We start from the raw sequence: 18611 nt of genomic DNA, 5'->3' as shown, positions 1-18611 counted from the left end.
GACTTTTCAATTCCCTCATTTAATGCACATCCACATCCGTCAGAGCTATTTTCATTTCACTTGGACCCGGCCCAAGCCGACTCTAAGCGAAAGGGGCCAAATGTTGTGGTGTTTTCAATCGCCAAATTATAGCCATTTGCCAGCAATGGACAGGTGTCCCCTTACATGCACCGCTCAAATTGAATTGACGGTCAGGACCACTAAGAATCCTCCTGACTTAGCTGACTCACCAAGTCGGTATCTCTTTAGGTCGACTCGAAGGATGGTACTTGTCGGTCCTCTTGTCAAAGACAACTCGCTACGAGCCCACTCGACTAGTTATTCGACACCTCGCAAGGTCAACTCGAAAGATGTTACTTCTCGACACCCCTCACTACAAGCCAAAGGATGACTTCAATCTCAAACCTCCCCCACTAATAGCACGTCAGCGTCACATAAATGCCCGACAGGCGTCATCATATCTCCATCTCCTACACTATTTATGACCACGCCGGCTTCATGCGCTGCCCATCGCATCTCATTAATGGTGAAATGACAACGCCCATCACGCAGTTGATCCATGACCGACACCTCTACAGTAGATGTCGACTCAGCCGCCAGCTAGGCTCGACCAAAAAGACTAAACCACCCTTCTTGCTTGGCTATAAAAAAAACTATTTTAAATACAAGGGTTAGCAATTTCTCAGCTGACTTAATCGTTAGAAGAACAACGAGAGAACCAGTCTCGGTCCTCTTACGAGTTGTTATGCGTGCAAGGACGAACTGTCCAACTCCAAATCAGATATTCGAAAAAACAAATGGCCTCCATATCAACCCAATCCTTACCCACCTTCTCTTTTAACTGTATGATTTAAACCATCATCAACAGGTACGTATCCAATATGGGTACAGAGAAGTACCTGACAAACATAGCTTCATTTAAAAGGGTATAAAAGAGAGATTGTGTTCTTTCTCATTGCTAAATCTTTCTAATGTAAAGTTAATTTTGGAGTCTCATGCATGAAGACTGAGATATGTATGCTTTGAAGAGGGAGATTGCTGCGATTTCATGTGCTAATATCGTGGTATAATGGAAAGAAAGTCAGGATCACAACGTATGTTTATTAATTTTAATTTACAGCAAACAGAACATGTCTGATTGACGCACAAAGTGCAAAAGGTAACTAAAGCAACATTAAGCAGCATAACAATCAAAATCATCGTCTCTCACATACATAGAAAAATGGAACATTATAAAAAAAATTGCAACATGAGATAATCCCCACAACACAAACAATAATCACTGAAAGAAAGGGCTAATTAAAAATAAAAATAAAAATAAAACCTAAAAACTCAAACCCAAGGATAGAAACCTCAACAATACAAACAATCAACACTAGGACAATGCTACAATTGGTCTAATAATAGATACACAACTATTAGAACAGCAAGATAATCCTAAAAATAGAACTACTAATTACAAATACAGGTTCTGAGCTTGGAGCTACCTCGTCACATCAAAATGTTGTGGATTTTGACGCTTGAGATTGCGCATCTTCGAAAGATTCAAGATCCTCAGGCTTCTGAGTCCTCAAGCTATCAGGAATATATGAAGTATAGACAGATTCAAGACTATGAACTTCCTTATTACCTCGGCTTACTACTTCAAGAGAAGTGTAGGCAAATGCTCGGTAGAAGCGTTTCTTGCAAATATAAGCAAAGACGAAGGACATTGCTATGAGGGGAAGAATTAATGAAGCATAGTAGAATTCCTTCAACCCGATGTAGCCAAACATCGTGATTTGGTATATGATCAGAGCTACCATTATTCTTGCATGCATGTGAGGCCACATTCGACCATAGCTCTCATAAGAAGGGACATAAACTTTCAGTGCCTGCCATAATTTCAATAAGATATCGTAGTGATTATGCTTGTGCATGATTACATGCGACAGAATATTAGCATTATCTTTTTTTTTTTTATCATTCCAAATACTTATGTTTGTTCTGTCGATTTGTGTTACTGAGGTCACATACTTATTTCCACCTAAGATTAGTTTTAAAGACAAGGCATTTCAATGAAGAGATAGCATGTGAAGCTGTGAACTTGTATTAGTGTGACCAGTAGTAGCATTTCCATTCTTCATATAATAGTAGCATTTTCATTCTTCATTAACTCTTAGTAGTTAACTGCACATAGGTAAGTACCACACTATTGCATATTTGATTAAATTCTCCAAGTAATGTCAAGCAATATATAGCATTGTTGTGATCATTTATCAACTTCAACTTGATGGTCTGGGCATGTTAACGAAGAGGCAAGACTTATTTGTGAACTTTTGTCAGTAAGTAGTAGTAGGATTTTGCAAATGATATCAAGCAACAAATAAAATTCATTGTTTTATTTATCAACTTCATTTTGATAGTAGTACAAGAAATTACCCCTCTTAAGCTAGTTCACTGTAAGGTGCTTCCTTTTTAATACGGATATATATTTCCTACATGTTTATTGATTGGTAATGCTAAAGAACTTATTTTAGTAATTTGCAGGTATTATTATGAGAAAAAAAAGAAATTTCAGCATACCTGATTTCGAGCAATTAACCATCCAAGTCCAAAGTAGATGGCTCCAAAGGGAATAATTAAGGGAGCTATCACTGAGTAGCAGAGCACAATAGTTACGATAAGCATATCGTTGGGAACTCTAGTCGCAAATCCCAAGTCTCCAGGAGCCCAAGCCTCTTTCACTTCAGCTTCTGTTTTACATAGATACTTCTTCTTTATATGGAATATGATCAGAGGAACCAAGCGTGAGAGCTCAAGTCCATAGCCGACAAAGAATCTGTGAACAAGTGTAAACGGAAACATGTGTTCATTAATTTTCACAGTTCAGAAGGCATAGGAATGTAATAATTAACATTGTATCATATTCGATCTCAACATCATACTCCAATTTTTTGTTTTTCAATTGAATTCATGTTACTGTTAAACAGTGACTTCAACAGTCAGTTTGCCTAATCCTTAGCTCTTAAAGACAAGCTAGCAACCATCATAGACAAGTCTACCATAAATGGATCCCTCAGATTATAGATGTTATGCATATCATGAACAGTATAATGGAATGTTCTCTTTCATAGTTCTGCCTACTCTCCTTTTTACCTGTCATAAAAGGTTATACTTCTACCAAGGAATTCACTAGTATCTCCATCAACCTAAGTTCAATACACAATATGATACTGTATTCAGTTAGGAGTATGCTTTAACAGTAAAACTCTTTGAAGTTGCGTGTTAAAACTAAAAACTCGGGAGTAAAGAAATCATCAACTTTATTATAAGATACATCCTATGATAATCAAAGCATCAACCTAATGCTTCAAAGATAAGTGGATAACGTAGATTGAAATACTTCTTACATATACTATGACAAACAAAGCTTATGAAAGACTGAAGAAGATCAAAGTGGACTGATAAAGCAGGGTATAGATGAAAAGTCTTACTTTAGTGCAACATATGGGTATAGATGAAAAGTCTTACTTTAGTGCAACATATGTGAGGAAGAAGGTTGCATTTATCGGCAAGCCTTTTGCAAGCATGTCCACGATTCCTTTCGGATGTTTAATAATGCTCTTCAAAGAGGTAAACAGTGTCCCAGTGATCGTAACTCCAAGAAAAACATTAAATATTATGAAGTAAAAGTATTTTCCAGAAGCTGCTCTTTGTACTTGGCTCTCTGAAGGTAACCCCTCTGCCTTTGACAACATCATAAGAAATTTTGGAAGTAGAGCCAAGAATAGAATAAGTGCAAGCTGAGGGAGATAAGCTTGCAAAATTGCCTTAATAGCTGGCCTATCCACTATCACCTTAAGAAAAGGTGCTGCCTTCCTCAAGTTGTCAAGGGTGGTAATCGCAGATATGAAAGCAATGGGAATCATGTAAAAGACGACAGTAAGAAAGACAATTCCATAAACAAGAAACTGCCTTATTTGCCTCTCATAGAATTTCTTTGATAAATTTGCCCATAGTACTTGACGAGGCTCGGGAGCTTCAGTTACAACCCAAGTATCAACCAGCTGGCTGTGGAGAGTTTGTGCAGCTGAAACTGCAGCTTCTCTTTTACTAAAGAATATAAGTGCAGCATTTTGCTGTTTCTCTCTGAGGGTCTTCTTTTGTTCAGTCTCCAATTTCAGAATCAATTCGTCAATTTTCTCATTGCAATAGTTAATTGTGTCCACCTTTTCACCGATAAGACCAAGGAAGCCAGTTCGGTTGGTGGGTCTTGTCCCTTCGGGTTTGCTTGCAGTTTTAGATTCTGCGAATACAACTTCTGCACGAGCAAGTTTCTTCTTGTAGCCTTCCACCTCTTCCCAGATTTTATCAGCCTAAGATGGGGGGGAAAAAGGTTTGAAAATGAGGATGTAACATAAACTAAGGGAAAAAGCATCTGACAAAAAAAAGGAGTATAATTACATTCGGGTACCTGAGGTACGGTGTACTTACGTGGGTAACCCTGGAGCAGGAACTGAGAAGGAAAAAATAAACAGACTCGAGGATTACCCATGTACTTACAATTATTCAGGATTACACGTGTTAGGTTCAGGATTAGTTGCGTAGAAGAAAAAACTCTAGAGTCCCCGTGCAATTACACCATAGTGTCTCGATGCAATTAATAAAAAACTTGGAAGTCAAGAATCTACCTCTTTCATGTTTGTAATCACCATAGACTTGTAAAATGTATCAGGATGGAGTGCCCTGAAATAAGAGTCGACCTGCTCTTTCCTACTTTCACCTTTCGGAGGACTGGGAATGTCTCTAACCAGTACAGTAAAATCCTCTGCTTTTACATCTGAGACTGTTTTTGCTGTTGCTCTCAAGTCTGAAGCATGCTTATATGCTCTCCATAAAACAGTGAATGTCACAACTAAACCACATGCATAAGAAAAAAGGAAAAAAACAAGAATATGAGAAACGAGAGAGATTATTCTCCAGATGCCAGAGAGTTTCTATTTGCTCAGGAAAATAACACTAGGGTCTCCTTATGTCCGCTTCTTTCCTTACTGTTCTAAAAACACCAGAAGCCAAAACTTCTTATGTCTGCGTCTTTCCTTAATTCTTGAAGAAATACGCTATGTCATTTAGTACCATCTTGTTATTAAACTACAGTTGAATGTGTTTATGTAATCTAGCATCAGCTGATATGTGAAAAAGTTTCTTACTTGGATATTCCCCATTGCTAGCTTGTCAATCCTGGTGAAGTTGCCAGATGTGTCGGCGTTTTTCACAGCTTGCAGCAGACCATGATCAGTTCCAGCCAATGGAAGAAGAACCGGAAGCAGAATTAGTCCCGATAACACTAATATCGCCAGAACTGTATCACCAAATTACGCAATATCCATATTAGTATAAGAGCTTTGCTACAGGGACCCAAAACATGAGACCAATAGAGGGGACAAGTGATGTCACCTTCCTATTGGATAATGTGTTGACCATCATCAATGATAGCCAACTCATTATCCAATAGTCCAATAGGAGGGGACATGTCCCTCTTATTGGTCCCATATTTTGGGTCCTTGGGAAATTTTTCTTAGTATAATCCATATTCTGAAGTTACTTTAAAAGAACTCCGCGGGACAATTAATGCGGAAGCCAACTCAAATACACAAGCACGAATATCAAAGTTCGAACTTTTACACTCCAGGCTTAGTAAGTCCCTTAATTTAACTCAGTTGAAGCCAATAATTTGGAAATTTTAAAGAAAAATAATAAGGACTAAACTTTCCTATCAGGATAATTTATTGCATAAGACAACTAAAAATGACAAGAACACCCATCAAAACTCAAACTTTTACGACTCAGGCTTAATAATTCGCTTATCTAAGTTAGCTAAAAGCCTAAAATCCTAAAATTTGGAAAACTAAAGAACATAACAAGGTAAAACTGGAGTCTTGCAGGCGCATGTTTAGTTGCCTGCGTCTTCATTCCGTCAAAAGATGTATCAAATTTATAGTATGATTTGTTTTAGAGACTATAGAAAAATTAAGTAAATAACAAGGGACCAAGATTTGTAAAACTACGTTAAAAAAACCCAGCTTAAACTTATATCCCATATAAATAGAAATCCCGTACAATTTCCCTATCAGGGCGATTAATTGCAAAAGACAACTACGAGCCACAAGCATTAGAGATAACTTGTTGCGAATAGTAATTTTAAATTATGAATTATAATCCAGGAAAAAAACTAAATTAAATTAAATTAAACAAAACAAAAAGTACAAATATTGTTATCGTTAAAAAAAGTACCAACCCACAAAATTAGCCGTAAATAGATAGAAAACTACAAAAGGGGATCTAAGATCTTCGCGCCCAATTTTAAGAAAACTACAATTAAAAGAAAACTACAATTTGCACTGAGTATTCTACAATTCAGGTTCCTTAATTCCCTTATTCAGCCCAGAACGCTAGATTTCGGGAAATTTAAAAGAAAACCAAGGGCAAATTTCGTCAATTATACAGTAAAAAAATTAGCCAAAAATAGAAAAAGGGAATCCAAGACGTATACCGGAGCTAAGAAACAGCAAGTACACCGCAGTGTCGACTCCGGCAGCGGCCACGACGTCGGCCTCGCTGGCGCCGGCGGCCTCCTTGATCCAAGTAAACGGGTTTCGGGTCTTCCTCCTCCCCTCAACCGGATCCAAACCCCTAACGATCCGGTTCGGGTAGTAAATCACCTCGTTACCCGGTTTCCTCGACAGCCAGGTGAATACAAGCATCAACACGATGAAGATCACGAAGGACGTCGCTAACGATGTTACGAACGAGCTAAAATCCATCTTTTTTTTTTCTTTTTCTTTTTTTTTTTTTTTTGGATTTTATAAGCGAATTATTTTGAGGACTTTAGATGAAAAATGGAGGAGGAACAAGGCGTAGCCGTTAGAGAGAAGGAAGAGAGAGTGAGTTTTAATAATAGTTATTATGCGGTTGGCTCAGTTTACAGCGAGGTTGATGGTGCCAGAATTACTAATTTGACCTTACGGATGAGGATCATGAATTTGTTGCTTTGAGGAAATGACGTTTTTGTCCAGGTACAACAGCAAGGATCTCACACCATATTATGTAAGTAACTCTGAAAAGCCAGCTTCTCATTAGGGGTGGGCAACAGGGCGAGCTGGCTGGTGGTCACTCAGCCAGACAAGTGTATCGTATTGTATCGCTTGTTCGCGGGTTTAGATCTCAGCATAGCCCGCTCGCAAGACAAGATTAAGCAAAACGAGTCATGACACGTACCGGCCCGTCCGACCTACCATGTTTTATTTCTTTTATTTTTTTAGATTTGGTAAATGGCTTTTAGTTTTGTAAATAGCTTTTAAGCATTATTTAACACTTAAAATTTATATGTAATTAACTAACAATGCAACTATTATAGAAATAAAAAATAATTTTATTAAGTAAAATTGTATATGTGTAAAGAATGACAGAGGGAAACATCGCAAACGCAAAGATTTTACATGGTTTAGAACAAGTCCTACTCCACGGGCAACAACTAATTGTTCCACTGTTTTAAAAATATAGGAATAAATTACAAAAAACTTTAAGCAAATAAAAATAGAGAACATATGTCAACTCGTAATAGAGTTCAATCTTCTTCATTCTCTGTCTTCCTCCTCAAAGAAAGCCGCACGTTATCAAAGAAAGCCGCACGTCCTTAAAAGACACCTTTGGATAGCGGGGCCATTGTACACATCCTCTCGGACTCAGTTGTCACCTCTTATGTGCTCCCATAGTGTATTATATAAAGGCAAAGGTTCAAGGGATTAACTGGTGAAATAATGAAGGGGAAAAAATTTATGCGAGCCAATGGGCCGGGTTCAATGGGCCAGCCCACTTACATTTAGGCCCAGCTCGCTCTCTAGGCTCGGTGGGCCGAGCAAGCTCCCGGCCTGCTTGTTTTTAGATGTCACCCCATTACGAACCCGCAGCCCGCTACTATAGCAGGCCTAATCAAGCCTCGTCCCACGCCGAGCCAGGTTGAGACAAGCTCAAGAGCGAGACAAGCGAGCAGGCTTGTGGGCTGACCCGCCCCCTGTGTTCAACCCTACTTCTAATGAGATGAGTCCTCATTTCGGAGGACATATATTTTTTTCGGTAGTTTATAAGGACTAGCAGCTTTGCACGGGCAATGCACATGCAGTAGAAAATGAATAGAAGGACATATATTTTTTATTTCTATTTAACGAAACAAATAGTTTTAGTGATTTGAGGATCTATATTCAAACAAAAAATGTCTAGTTTGTAAATAACTTAAAATTTTATGTTATGAATTCAAGATATCAAAATTTAGGGATTTAAATATAAAATTAAGCAAACCTAGGATCTTATAAAACAAAAAAATCTTAGTTTTCTATTCATCTTGAGCTTTTTTAAAGCTGAAAGTAGTGATATTACCAAAAAGTAATCACATTGGTCCTAACATGAAGCTGCCATTTTAGATGAGGTTTTCTTGCAACGGGTATCATGTATGTTATTTTTACCAAATCAGTAAGAGAGAACAGAGAAAGGACAAAAAAGAGCGTGATGAGAAACTCAGAATACAGGAACAACAAAAGAGAGTTGAAGGACAAAATCACTGTAGCGGGAAGAAAGCTTTTTAAATAATAGCATGGATGTTATGCGGTGGACTAAAAAATGTCACACATTTTATATTATTTTTTTCTTTTTTGAGGAAAGGCCTTTGACTGATATTTAGTGATGCTAAACAGTATCGGTATCCGAGGAAATATATGCAACTGTATCCGTTAGGATACGAATATGGTTACTCAAATGTATAACATGTGGAGAAGAACTTGGAAAAAGCAGATTTTTGGTCATAAGTCGACTCATGCACAGGCATAAGTCGACTTATGGTAAGTCGACTTATGTTGTGTCGTAAGTCGACTTACGATCTGCTGTGGATTGTTGATTTTAGGCTCTGGCAAGTCGACTTATCAGGTCTGACAAGTCGACTTATGAACTCTTCTCCAGCTGTCGTTTTTCGCTCTGCCAAGTCGACTTATGCAGACTGATAAGTCGACTTACGACGGGTTTTTTGGAAAGTTCAGGTTCCTATTTGTAGTCTGTTTGGATTTCTGTTTTGGTATAAATACCAATACGATTTGAGGGTTTTGGAGGAGCATATTTGGGGTTTTTGGAGCACAGAAAAGAGAGATCTTTCTGAGCTATTGGTTAGGGTTATTGGTTGAGAGGTTGAGAGATTTGTTGGTGAGATTAGTTGGTTCGTTTGAGCGATTTGTAATCTCAATTTGTACTCTCCTTCTCTATTAGTAGAAACCCACCCCCTTCTTGCCCCGTGAACGTAGGCAATTGCCGAACCACGTTAAAATTGGTGTTTGTGTTAGTGCATTGATTTTTGATTGTTTTTGGCCTTCTTTGATCGGCGTTTGTTTTGGTTCCTCGGCGTCGCCGTCCGTCTTAACAAGTGGTATCAGAGCCAGGTTACGCTTGGGCTATTTGGAGGAGTAGATCGCTTTGGAAGTTCGTCAAGGGTTTCGTTTGGTGATAAAGGTGGGGTCTTTTTAGTAAAAATCTCATCTTTTTCAGTTTTGGATCTATTTCTCGTTTGTTTCCGCATTGGTTTGGTGGTGTTTTGAGGATTATGGTCGAGAAAGAAGGAGTTGTGGGCAGTACTTCCGGCGTGAAGACCGTCCAAAGCTTGAATATCCACTCGATGAAGATTGACGTAGAAAAGTTCAATGGCACAAACAATTTTGGACTTTGGCGATGCGAAGTCATGGATGCGCTCAACGCGTAAAATTTGGAAGATACGTTGGAGTTGGACGGAAAACCGGACAATATTGATGAGAAGGTTTGGAAAAAGATGAATCGAACGGCGTGTGGTGTGATTAGGTCTTGTCTCACTCAAGATCTAAAGTATGATGTGATCAATGAGACTTCTGCAAAGAAGATTTGGGAGATCCTTGAGAGCAAGTATTTGACCAAGAGTGTGGAGAATCGCTTGCATTTGAAGAGGAGGCTTTACCGCTTCCAGTTGAAGAAAGGAACCTCCATTGGTGATCACATGAACCACTACACGAAGCTTCTTGCGGATTTGGCGAATGTAGATGTGGTGATTGAAGATGAGGATAAGGCGTTGTTGTTGTTGAGTTCCTTGCCCGACGAGGAATATGAGACCTTCGTTTTTACTCTTATTAATGGGAAGGCATCTCTTTCGTATAGTGAGGTCACCGCTGCACTTGTGAATTATCAGCTTCGAAAGAAGGATAAGGAGACTTCGTTTGAGCCGGTAGCGAGGGCGTTGGTCGCAAGAGCAAAGGGTCCAAACCGTAGTGGGAGGTCGCAGTCTAGAGGGGCACATCTTGGAGTTCGTAAGAATCAGTGTGCCTTTTGCAAAGAGGATGGACATTAGAAAGCCGAATGCCTAAAGTTAGTTGATCGAGCCGGGAAGAATACGGGAAAAGCTATTCAAGCTTCAGAGGCGAATGTTATCAAGGCTAGTGGCAACGATTTAGATTCGGATTCTTTGGGCTACTCATTATCTGCACTGCCGTCAGTTTGTGTTGTCTACTATACAGAGTGGATGTTGGATTCGGGGGCTACATACCACATTTACCCTAGAAGGAATTGGTTCTCCAGCTTTCAGGAGTTGGAAAGAGGGGATTTCGTGCTCATGGGGAATGATCACAAATGCTCTATTGGTGGTATCGGTACCGTTTGGATCAGGATGAGTGACGGAGTGATTCGGGAGTTGGTTGGAGTGAGGTTCGTTCCTCAGTTGAAGAAGAACATCATTTCACTTGGAGCTTTGGAGGCAGCAGGCTATAGGGTGACCTTGGCGGATGCACGCTTGAAGGTTACATTTGGGTCCATGATTGTGATGAAGGGCGTCAAAAGGAGTAATTTGTACTATTTTCTTAGAAGCACGATGATTGATAGGGAGATGACGACTTCATCTGATTCGGCTAGACTGTGGCATTGTTTGGTGCTGGGGTATATGATTGGTAATGCCGTGCATTGGTTGTTGAGGAGTGCTATGACCTGCAGATTGAAGTCCTGTGAGCATATTGGGATGAGCAAGACCGTGGTGGAGCTTGGCATTCCTATCCATCGAGCAAAGGGTCTTTTAGGAGGTGTTCAGTCAGGCATTTGAGGGCCTTCCAAGGAGGCATCATTGGGAGGTAATTGTATCTTAGTTTCCGCAGTTGATGATTGTTCTAGGCATTATTGGGTCGCGACAAGTTCCCGTTGGTGTAAAGTCCTAGAAGTCAACAACAATTGGAAGAAGTGTATTGGCAGAAAGGTAACTCGTTGTTCTAGATTTGGTAGGGGTCCTTTCTTGCGTTTGTGCCGAGCTCACGGCAATAGGAGACACTTCATTGGTGTAGAGATTTTGGGGTGACGAGATGAGATGACAGTTTCGATGGGTCGTTCCTTTCTGGAGGAGGATCGGCGTTGGTTGTCGAGCATTGGTTCTGGAGCTTCGACATATTTGGGTCATCTTAGTCACAGGTCGCCGACTGCTGCATTAGGAGTTATTGGATCTGGTGGAGCTGCTTCAGATTTTGGGTTGCGTCGGATATTTGGATATCCAGCATTTGGTCACATCGAGGATGTGAGATTTGATCCGATTGCGTGTTTGGGGTTCAGAGGCTCAGTTGATTATCGTTTGGGAGCTTTTGATTTTGTTCTGAGCAGGTATGTTACTTTTGACTCTCGGCAGGTGGAGAGTGTTGATCAGGTCGTTTGGATATCGCAGCAGGTGGAGAGTGATGCTACTCCACGTTGGGTGGAGATTACTCCACGTACTCCAGATCATACTGCATCATTTGGGATTCCAGCTGACGTGGCACGGATTGAGAATCATTTGATTTCGGATGCAGATGATGGATTGGTTTTGGATTCGGTTGCAGCTGGTGGACATGATTTGGATACGGTCATTGGTTCACCTCATATGGAGGTGTTTGATTTGTATCAGTTTGGGGCCGCTATCAGTTGCAGATCCGTCGGCGATATTGGGGAAGAGGGTCTCAACATGTGAGGCATTTGTTTGGTTGGTGTCGGCTCAGTTTTGGGAAAACTTCGCCGAGGTGGAGAATTGTGGAGAAGAACTTGGAAAAAGCAGATTTTTGGTCATAAGTCGACTCATGCACAGGCATAAGTCGACTTATGTTGTGTCGTAAGTCGACTTACGATCTGCTGTGGATTGTTGATTTTTGGGCTCTGGCAAGTCGACTTATCAGGTCTGACAAGTCGACTTATGAACTCTTCTCCAGTTGTCATTTTTCGCTCTGCCAAGTCGACTTATGCAGACTGATAAGTCGACTTATGACGGGTTTTTTGGAAAGTTCAAGTTCCTATTTGCAGTCTGTTTGGGCTTCTGTTTTGGTATAGATACCAATACGATTTGAGGGTTTTGGAGGAGCATATTTGGGGTTTTTGGAGCACAGAAAAGAGAGATCTTTCTGAGCTATTGGTTAGGGTTATTGGTTGAGATGTTGAGAGATTTGTTGGTGAGATTAGTTGGTTCGTTTGAGCAATTTGTAATCTCAATTTGTACTCTCCTTCTCTATTAGTAGAAACCCACACCCTTCTTGCCCCGTGGACGTAGGCAATTGCCGAACCACGTTAAAATTGGTGTTTGTGTTTGTGCATTGATATTTGATTGTTTTTGGTCTTCTTTGTTCGGCGTTTGTTTTGGTTCCTCGGCGCCGCCGCCCGTCTCAACATAACCGATAGGATATGGTTATGGATAATGTTTTGTAGTGAAATATCCATTTGAGCATTTGAAGAGTCAAAAAAAAAACACTAAAGGAGGTATATCTACACCATGAGCAAACTGTGGCTCTATCCGTAATAGTAAAACTATAGAGGTTTAGGGGTTGTTTAGTTCCCTGTTTTTTAGGGAAAGTTACTGTTGAAAGCCTGTCAAAAATGTAAAAAGTACCACTTTTTTGCAGGCTTTCAAGCAAAATCCTTTTTTTAGAGGCGTTTTTACTTAAAGCCTGCCAAAAAAGTGATATTTTAGCAGGCTTTCAAGAGAATTTTTTTTTAACCAAACAGCCCCTTAGAGCATCTCCAACAGCTTCCTCATTTCTCATTTTTGGTGAATTTACAGCATCTCCAACAGCTTCCCTAAAATTTTCTCCAAAATAGAGAAACAAAAGTCATATTCTCCAAATTATTTTTGCTCCAACTCCAACAGCTTCCCCATTTTGAAAAATCGCATTTATTACAATAATAAAGCTCTCCCCAAAAATTTGGAGAATGCTGCAGATTTGGGGAAGGCTCCCTATTTTTTCTCCTTCTTCCCTATTTTGGGGAATGAGATGGGGAATCTGTTGGACCAAAAAAAAACTCTATATTCCCCAAAATTGAGTATTTCAAGAAGATGGGGAAGCTGTTGGAGATGCTCTTAGTTAGGTTTTTGGCCCAACAGATTCCCCATCTCATTCCCCAAAATAGGGATGGAGGAGAAAAAATGGGGAAGCTTCCCCAAATCTGCAGCATTCTTTAACATTTTGGAGAAAAAAATGGATTCTTCAAAATGGGGAAGCTGTTGGAGTTGGTGTAAAAATTAGTTGGAGAATATGACTTTTGCTTCCCCATTTTAAAGAAAATTTTGGAGAAGCATGTTCTTATCCATAAATGTGGACCATATAGAAATCATGATAATTGCACATTCGTTAATAAAGCACTTTTCTTTTTGCCCCCAACTTTACAACCAGGGAGAAACGCGTAACCACAAATAACCCTGTCCCTTGCAAATATCTACGAGGGCTAGTTTCGTCATCCAGCTAGAAGACAAAAGGAGGGCAGTTCCGTCCACAGAAGTTTACGCCCTAGGGGTGCACTCCCGCAGTCCGAGTTCTCCGTGGGCCCCGCGATGGTAGCACGTACCTCTCGAGGTGACACGTGGCGGCGACGTTCGCGCTGCCGACAGGTACGTTTCTGACCGTTTGAACGTCGAGCGAGCAACGGTTACGACGCTGCTCGGTTCCCGTGAAAGCAGCGGATAATACTGGAAAATACCCATATGACCTGTTTACGTGGGACCCAGAGGACAGCGACTGGGTTCCATACTGGGTGAGTATTGTTTTTGTAAGGTTTTTTTTTCTGGCAGTTACTGGATACGGGAAGGGGAAGCGCGCGTAGCTGGCGTTTTTTTGTATCGACACGTGGAGTGTGTTTGTCGGCAAGTCGTGTCCGGTTCGATACGAGCTGGCTGTGGGGAATTGGGATCTGGTGTTCTAGTAGTCACAGGGAACAGCTACATTGGCGCATCAGGGAGATGATTTGTGCCGAATTGCTTAGGATTATTTTTTGAAAAATTCTTTAAGGACCCAAAATATGAGACCAATAAAGGGGACAAGTGAAGTGTCCCCCTCCTATTGGATAATGAATTGGCCATCATTAATGATGACCAACTCATTATCCAATAAGAGGGGGACACCTCACTTGTCCCATTTATTGGTCCCATATTTTGGGTCCCTGTAGCAAAGCTCTTTTTTTTGGTATTTGAAACCTCCTTGCCTAGCCCCACTTGATTTCGAGAGGCGCGCACACTCTAAGACACACCACCAACCACACTCACTCTCTCTCTACAGTGCAGGGGGCCCCACATGTGATTTTTTTAAAAAAATCACATGTGGGGGCCCTGCACTGTAGAGAAAAAAGGAGTGTGGTTGGTGGTGTGCCTTAGAGTGTGTCTCTATCATTTTTTTTCTTGATTTCTATCGTGCCGCAAAAGCCGAAGCGACGTAAAAGAGAGCTCAACTCTGTTGGGATTATTATTTTCTCTGCTAATTAATCTCAGTAATATATCAACCTTTTGGAATTATTCCCATGCACGTACATCATTAACAGGTTCTCTTGACCACACCAAAATTTATTCATTGCATAGACAAGCGTAAGTTGGGGTCGCTTTCACTAGAATTTTCTGTGACCTCTTCGTATTCTCTTGCACGTTCTATCTTTTATATAATTAACGGAAAAGTTCCTTGATCTGCCTACCACAGTTTGGCAAACTTAGATATTTCTCATGTTTGTGCTACCACCTGGAACTCCTGGAATCTCCTGCACGAAGCTCCTTTCCTCTTGTTGAGTGTTGGTGCTGAAAAAGATTGCTGACTTCTTGAGATTGATTCTTTGATCTGAAACTGTGGAGAACTCAGAAAATCGTTGTGGAGAACTTAGAAAATCCAGTTTTTCTGTCATAAGTCGACTCATGCACAGGCATGAGTCGACTTATTATGTCTGTGCACGAGTCGACTTACGTTCTGTCCTGGAGTTGTTGTTTTGCGCTCGGTCAAGTCGACTTATGGACACTGTTAAGTCGACTTACGTTCTGCTCTCCAGTTGCTGTTTTACGCTCTGTTAAGTCGACTTATAGAGACTGATAAGTCGACTTACGGCGGGTTTTTTGCACAGTTTAGTTTATTGTTTGGATTCTGCAGTTTGGGTTTCTATTTTGATATAAATAGGGACACGATTTTCTAGGGTTAATAATCAGAGATTTGAGATTGTACTGAGCATATTGAGAGGGAGAACTTGTGAGCAATGATAAATCTTTGGTTTAGGGTTTATTTGTGAGCTTTTGTGATATTGTAACCCTTTGTACTCTTCTTGATTTAGTGGAATCTCTCCATCCTTTCTCCGTGGACGTAAGCAAATTGTCGAACCACGTACATCTCTGTGTTTGATTTGATTTGTCGTATTTTGGATTGGATTGTGTTCGTGTTTGGTTTGGTAATCTTCTCTCGTGACTCGCGAACTCGTTTGGTTGTCGAGCACGCTTCCGCATAGGCACACAACAATTGGTATCAATGCTCAGATTTCAGATCTAGGGTTTTGGTATTAGGTGGAGGAAGATTCATCATGGAAGCTCGATTCTTGGAGTTCTAAGCTTCGGTGGAGATAGCGTTTAAGGTTGCCGTTAAAGATTCTGATTTCCTCGTGTGGTTAGGAGATCTATTTTAGAATCTGTTCTTGGGTTCAGTTGGGTAACTTCTAAATTCTATCAAATTTGAGTTTTTTCTCTACAATTTAAAGTTTGTGAGTATGGGTGAAGAAGTTGGTAAAAACAGCAATATGGCGAGTACATATTCAAGTTGGTTTTCATAATACTAAAATTAGTATGGTCAAATATGACGCCAAGATCAATTTTAGGTTGTGGATGAGCGATGTTTAGGATGCGCTCAATGCTCAGAATATGGAGGAGATCATCATGGTCCAAGAGAGATCACCTAAATATGAAGAGTCGGTATGGGAAAATATGAATAGGAACGCTTGTGAGGTGATCAGGTCTTGTTTGGAACAGGAGCTGAAATATGATGTGATTGGGGTAATGTCTGTAATAAAGATGTGAGAAATTCTCAACAACAAGTATCTTACGAAGAGTGTTGAGAACAGATTGCACTTGTTGCGTAGGTTATTCAGATTTTAGATGTCAAGTGGCACCTCACTAGCAGTTCATGTGAACAACTACGCTAAGTTATTGTCGGACTTGGCGAATGTTGATGAGAAAATATCGGATGAGTACAAGACTATTATTCTTTTGAGCTCCTTACCGGATGAGGAGTATGATACATTTGTACTTACTTTATTGAATGAGAGATCTTCTATTAGTTATAGTAAAGTAACTAACGTTTTAACGAACTATGATTTGAGGAGGAAGGACAATGAGACTTCTCGCGCTAGTACTTCAGGAGAGGCCTTGTCGACGAGAGGTAAAAGCTCATATCCGAGATGTGGCAATAGAGGCAGGTCAAAGTCAAGAGGCCATCACTAATTAGCAAAAAATTAATGTGCATTCTGTAAGGAGCAAAGACATTGGAAGAGAGACTGTCCAAAGTTTAAGGAGAAGAAGAATGATTAGAAAAAGGGCCCAAAGACCAATAAGGTGAATATTACGAAAGGCGATGATTTCAATGATTCAAGTTTTCTCTATTGATTACTCCAAAGATGAATCATGTGGATGCATCAAATTGGATGCTTGATTCTGATGCTACTTATCATGTGACCCCTAGACGAGATTGGTTTACATCGTTTGAGAGACTCGATGGGGTGTTGTTATCATGGGAAATGATCAATCTTATGATATTTGTGGGATAGGTTCCTGTGAGGAATCGGATGCATGATGGAGTAGTCCGTAAATTAAAGGAAATGAGATTTGTTCCATAGCTGAAGAAGAATCTTATGTTAGTTGGAGCTCTGAAGGCGAAGGGATTCAATGTAACCTTTAAGGATGCTGTAGCAAAGATTACTAAGGGATCTTTGGTGGTGATGAAGGGAGTCCGTAGTCAAAACTTATATTATCTGACGGGGAGCACCAAGATTGGCCAGGTAGATTCAGCTATTTCAGAGGCAGACATGAGCAAACTTTGGCACTACAGGTTGGGGCACACAAAAGAGAAGTCACTACAGGCGTTGTACAAGCAGTGGCTATTGAAGAGAGCCAAGAGTGGAAAGGTTGAGTTTTGTGAGCACTGTGTACTTGGTAAGAAGACGAAGGTGAAGTTCGGGACTATCATTCATAGGATTAGGGGTATCCTGGATTACGTACACACAGATGTTTGGGGTCCCACCAAGACAGCATCATTTGGTGGTCGACATTGGTTCGTCACTTTGTTGATGACTATTCTAGGCGTTGTTGGGTGTACACCATAAAGCATCAGAATAAAGTACTAGATTTGTTTGTGGAGTGGAAGAAGTGTTCCAATCTCAGCAGAATGGGAGAAAGATCAAGATGTTACGACCCGATAACGGTGGTGAGTACACATCAGACACCTTACTGCAACTGTGTCGAGACGAGGGCATAGAGAGGCACTTCACATTTAGTCATACACCGCAGCAGAATGTGATGGTAGAGAGGTTAAATCGGTCTTTGCTAGAGAAGATCTGATGTTTGTTGGCGCATAGTGATTTGGAGAAGATCTTTTAGGCTAAGGCACTTTCATATACGAGCTACCTCATTAACAAGCTGACTTTATCTACGATTGAGGGGAAGACGCCCTATGGAGATGTGGTTGAGAGAACCAACACACGACTATGACCAGCTCAAGGTATTTGGGTGCCCTGCATTTCTTCATGGTGATCTTGATGAAGAAATATATATGACTCAGTCATTGGGATTCCGAGCTACAAGGAAGGAAAAGTTGGTTTGTAAGTTAAAGAAATCGCTATACGGTTTGAAGCAGTCTCCTCGACAGTAGTATAGGCGATTCGATGGATTTATGATCGGTCATTCGTACACTCAAAGCCAGTTTGATCCTTGCGTGTATTTTCGTAAGTTGAAAAGATGTGCGTATATTTATTTATTGCTTTATGTCGATGACATGTTGGTTGCCTTTATTTCCAGGTCTGCTATAAATGAGTTGAAAGCACAACTTTCAAAAAGAGTTTGAGATGAAAGATTTGGGTGAGGCTAAGCTCATTTTGGAGATGGAGATCGGCAGAGACAAGAACAATGGTAATATTTGTTTGACACGGGTGACTTATTTGAAGAAGGTTCTACAACGATTTCATGTTAGCATGGATACCAAGCCAGTTAGTGTACCTTTGGAAGCCCGTTTGAAGCTTTCAGCTAATCTTTCACCGACGACAGTTGAAGACAGAGAGTTGATGTC

The 18611-nt window shown here is 40.4% G+C and overlaps 1 protein-coding gene across 1 annotated transcript; it reads right to left on the bottom strand.

Annotated features, from left to right (window-relative positions):
• Positions 1185-6927, bottom strand: LOC109844387 (CSC1-like protein ERD4). The gene is made up of 6 exons (XM_020413394.1): positions 6536-6927; positions 5193-5344; positions 4674-4979; positions 3514-4358; positions 2566-2821; positions 1185-1874 (listed from the first exon to the last, which is right to left on the bottom strand). Exons 1-6 carry the CDS (start codon positions 6804-6806, stop codon positions 1497-1499), a joined length of 2208 nt encoding a protein of 735 aa, XP_020268983.1. The 5' UTR covers positions 6807-6927; the 3' UTR covers positions 1185-1496.

The sequence above is a fragment of the Asparagus officinalis genome, chromosome 6, assembly GCF_001876935.1.
Source record: "Asparagus officinalis chromosome 6, Aspof.V1, whole genome shotgun sequence".
NCBI classification, from domain to species: Eukaryota; Viridiplantae; Streptophyta; class Magnoliopsida; order Asparagales; family Asparagaceae; genus Asparagus; species Asparagus officinalis.
The sequence above is the reverse complement of the archived record's forward strand: the minus strand, read 5'-3'. Positions and strand labels throughout refer to the sequence as shown.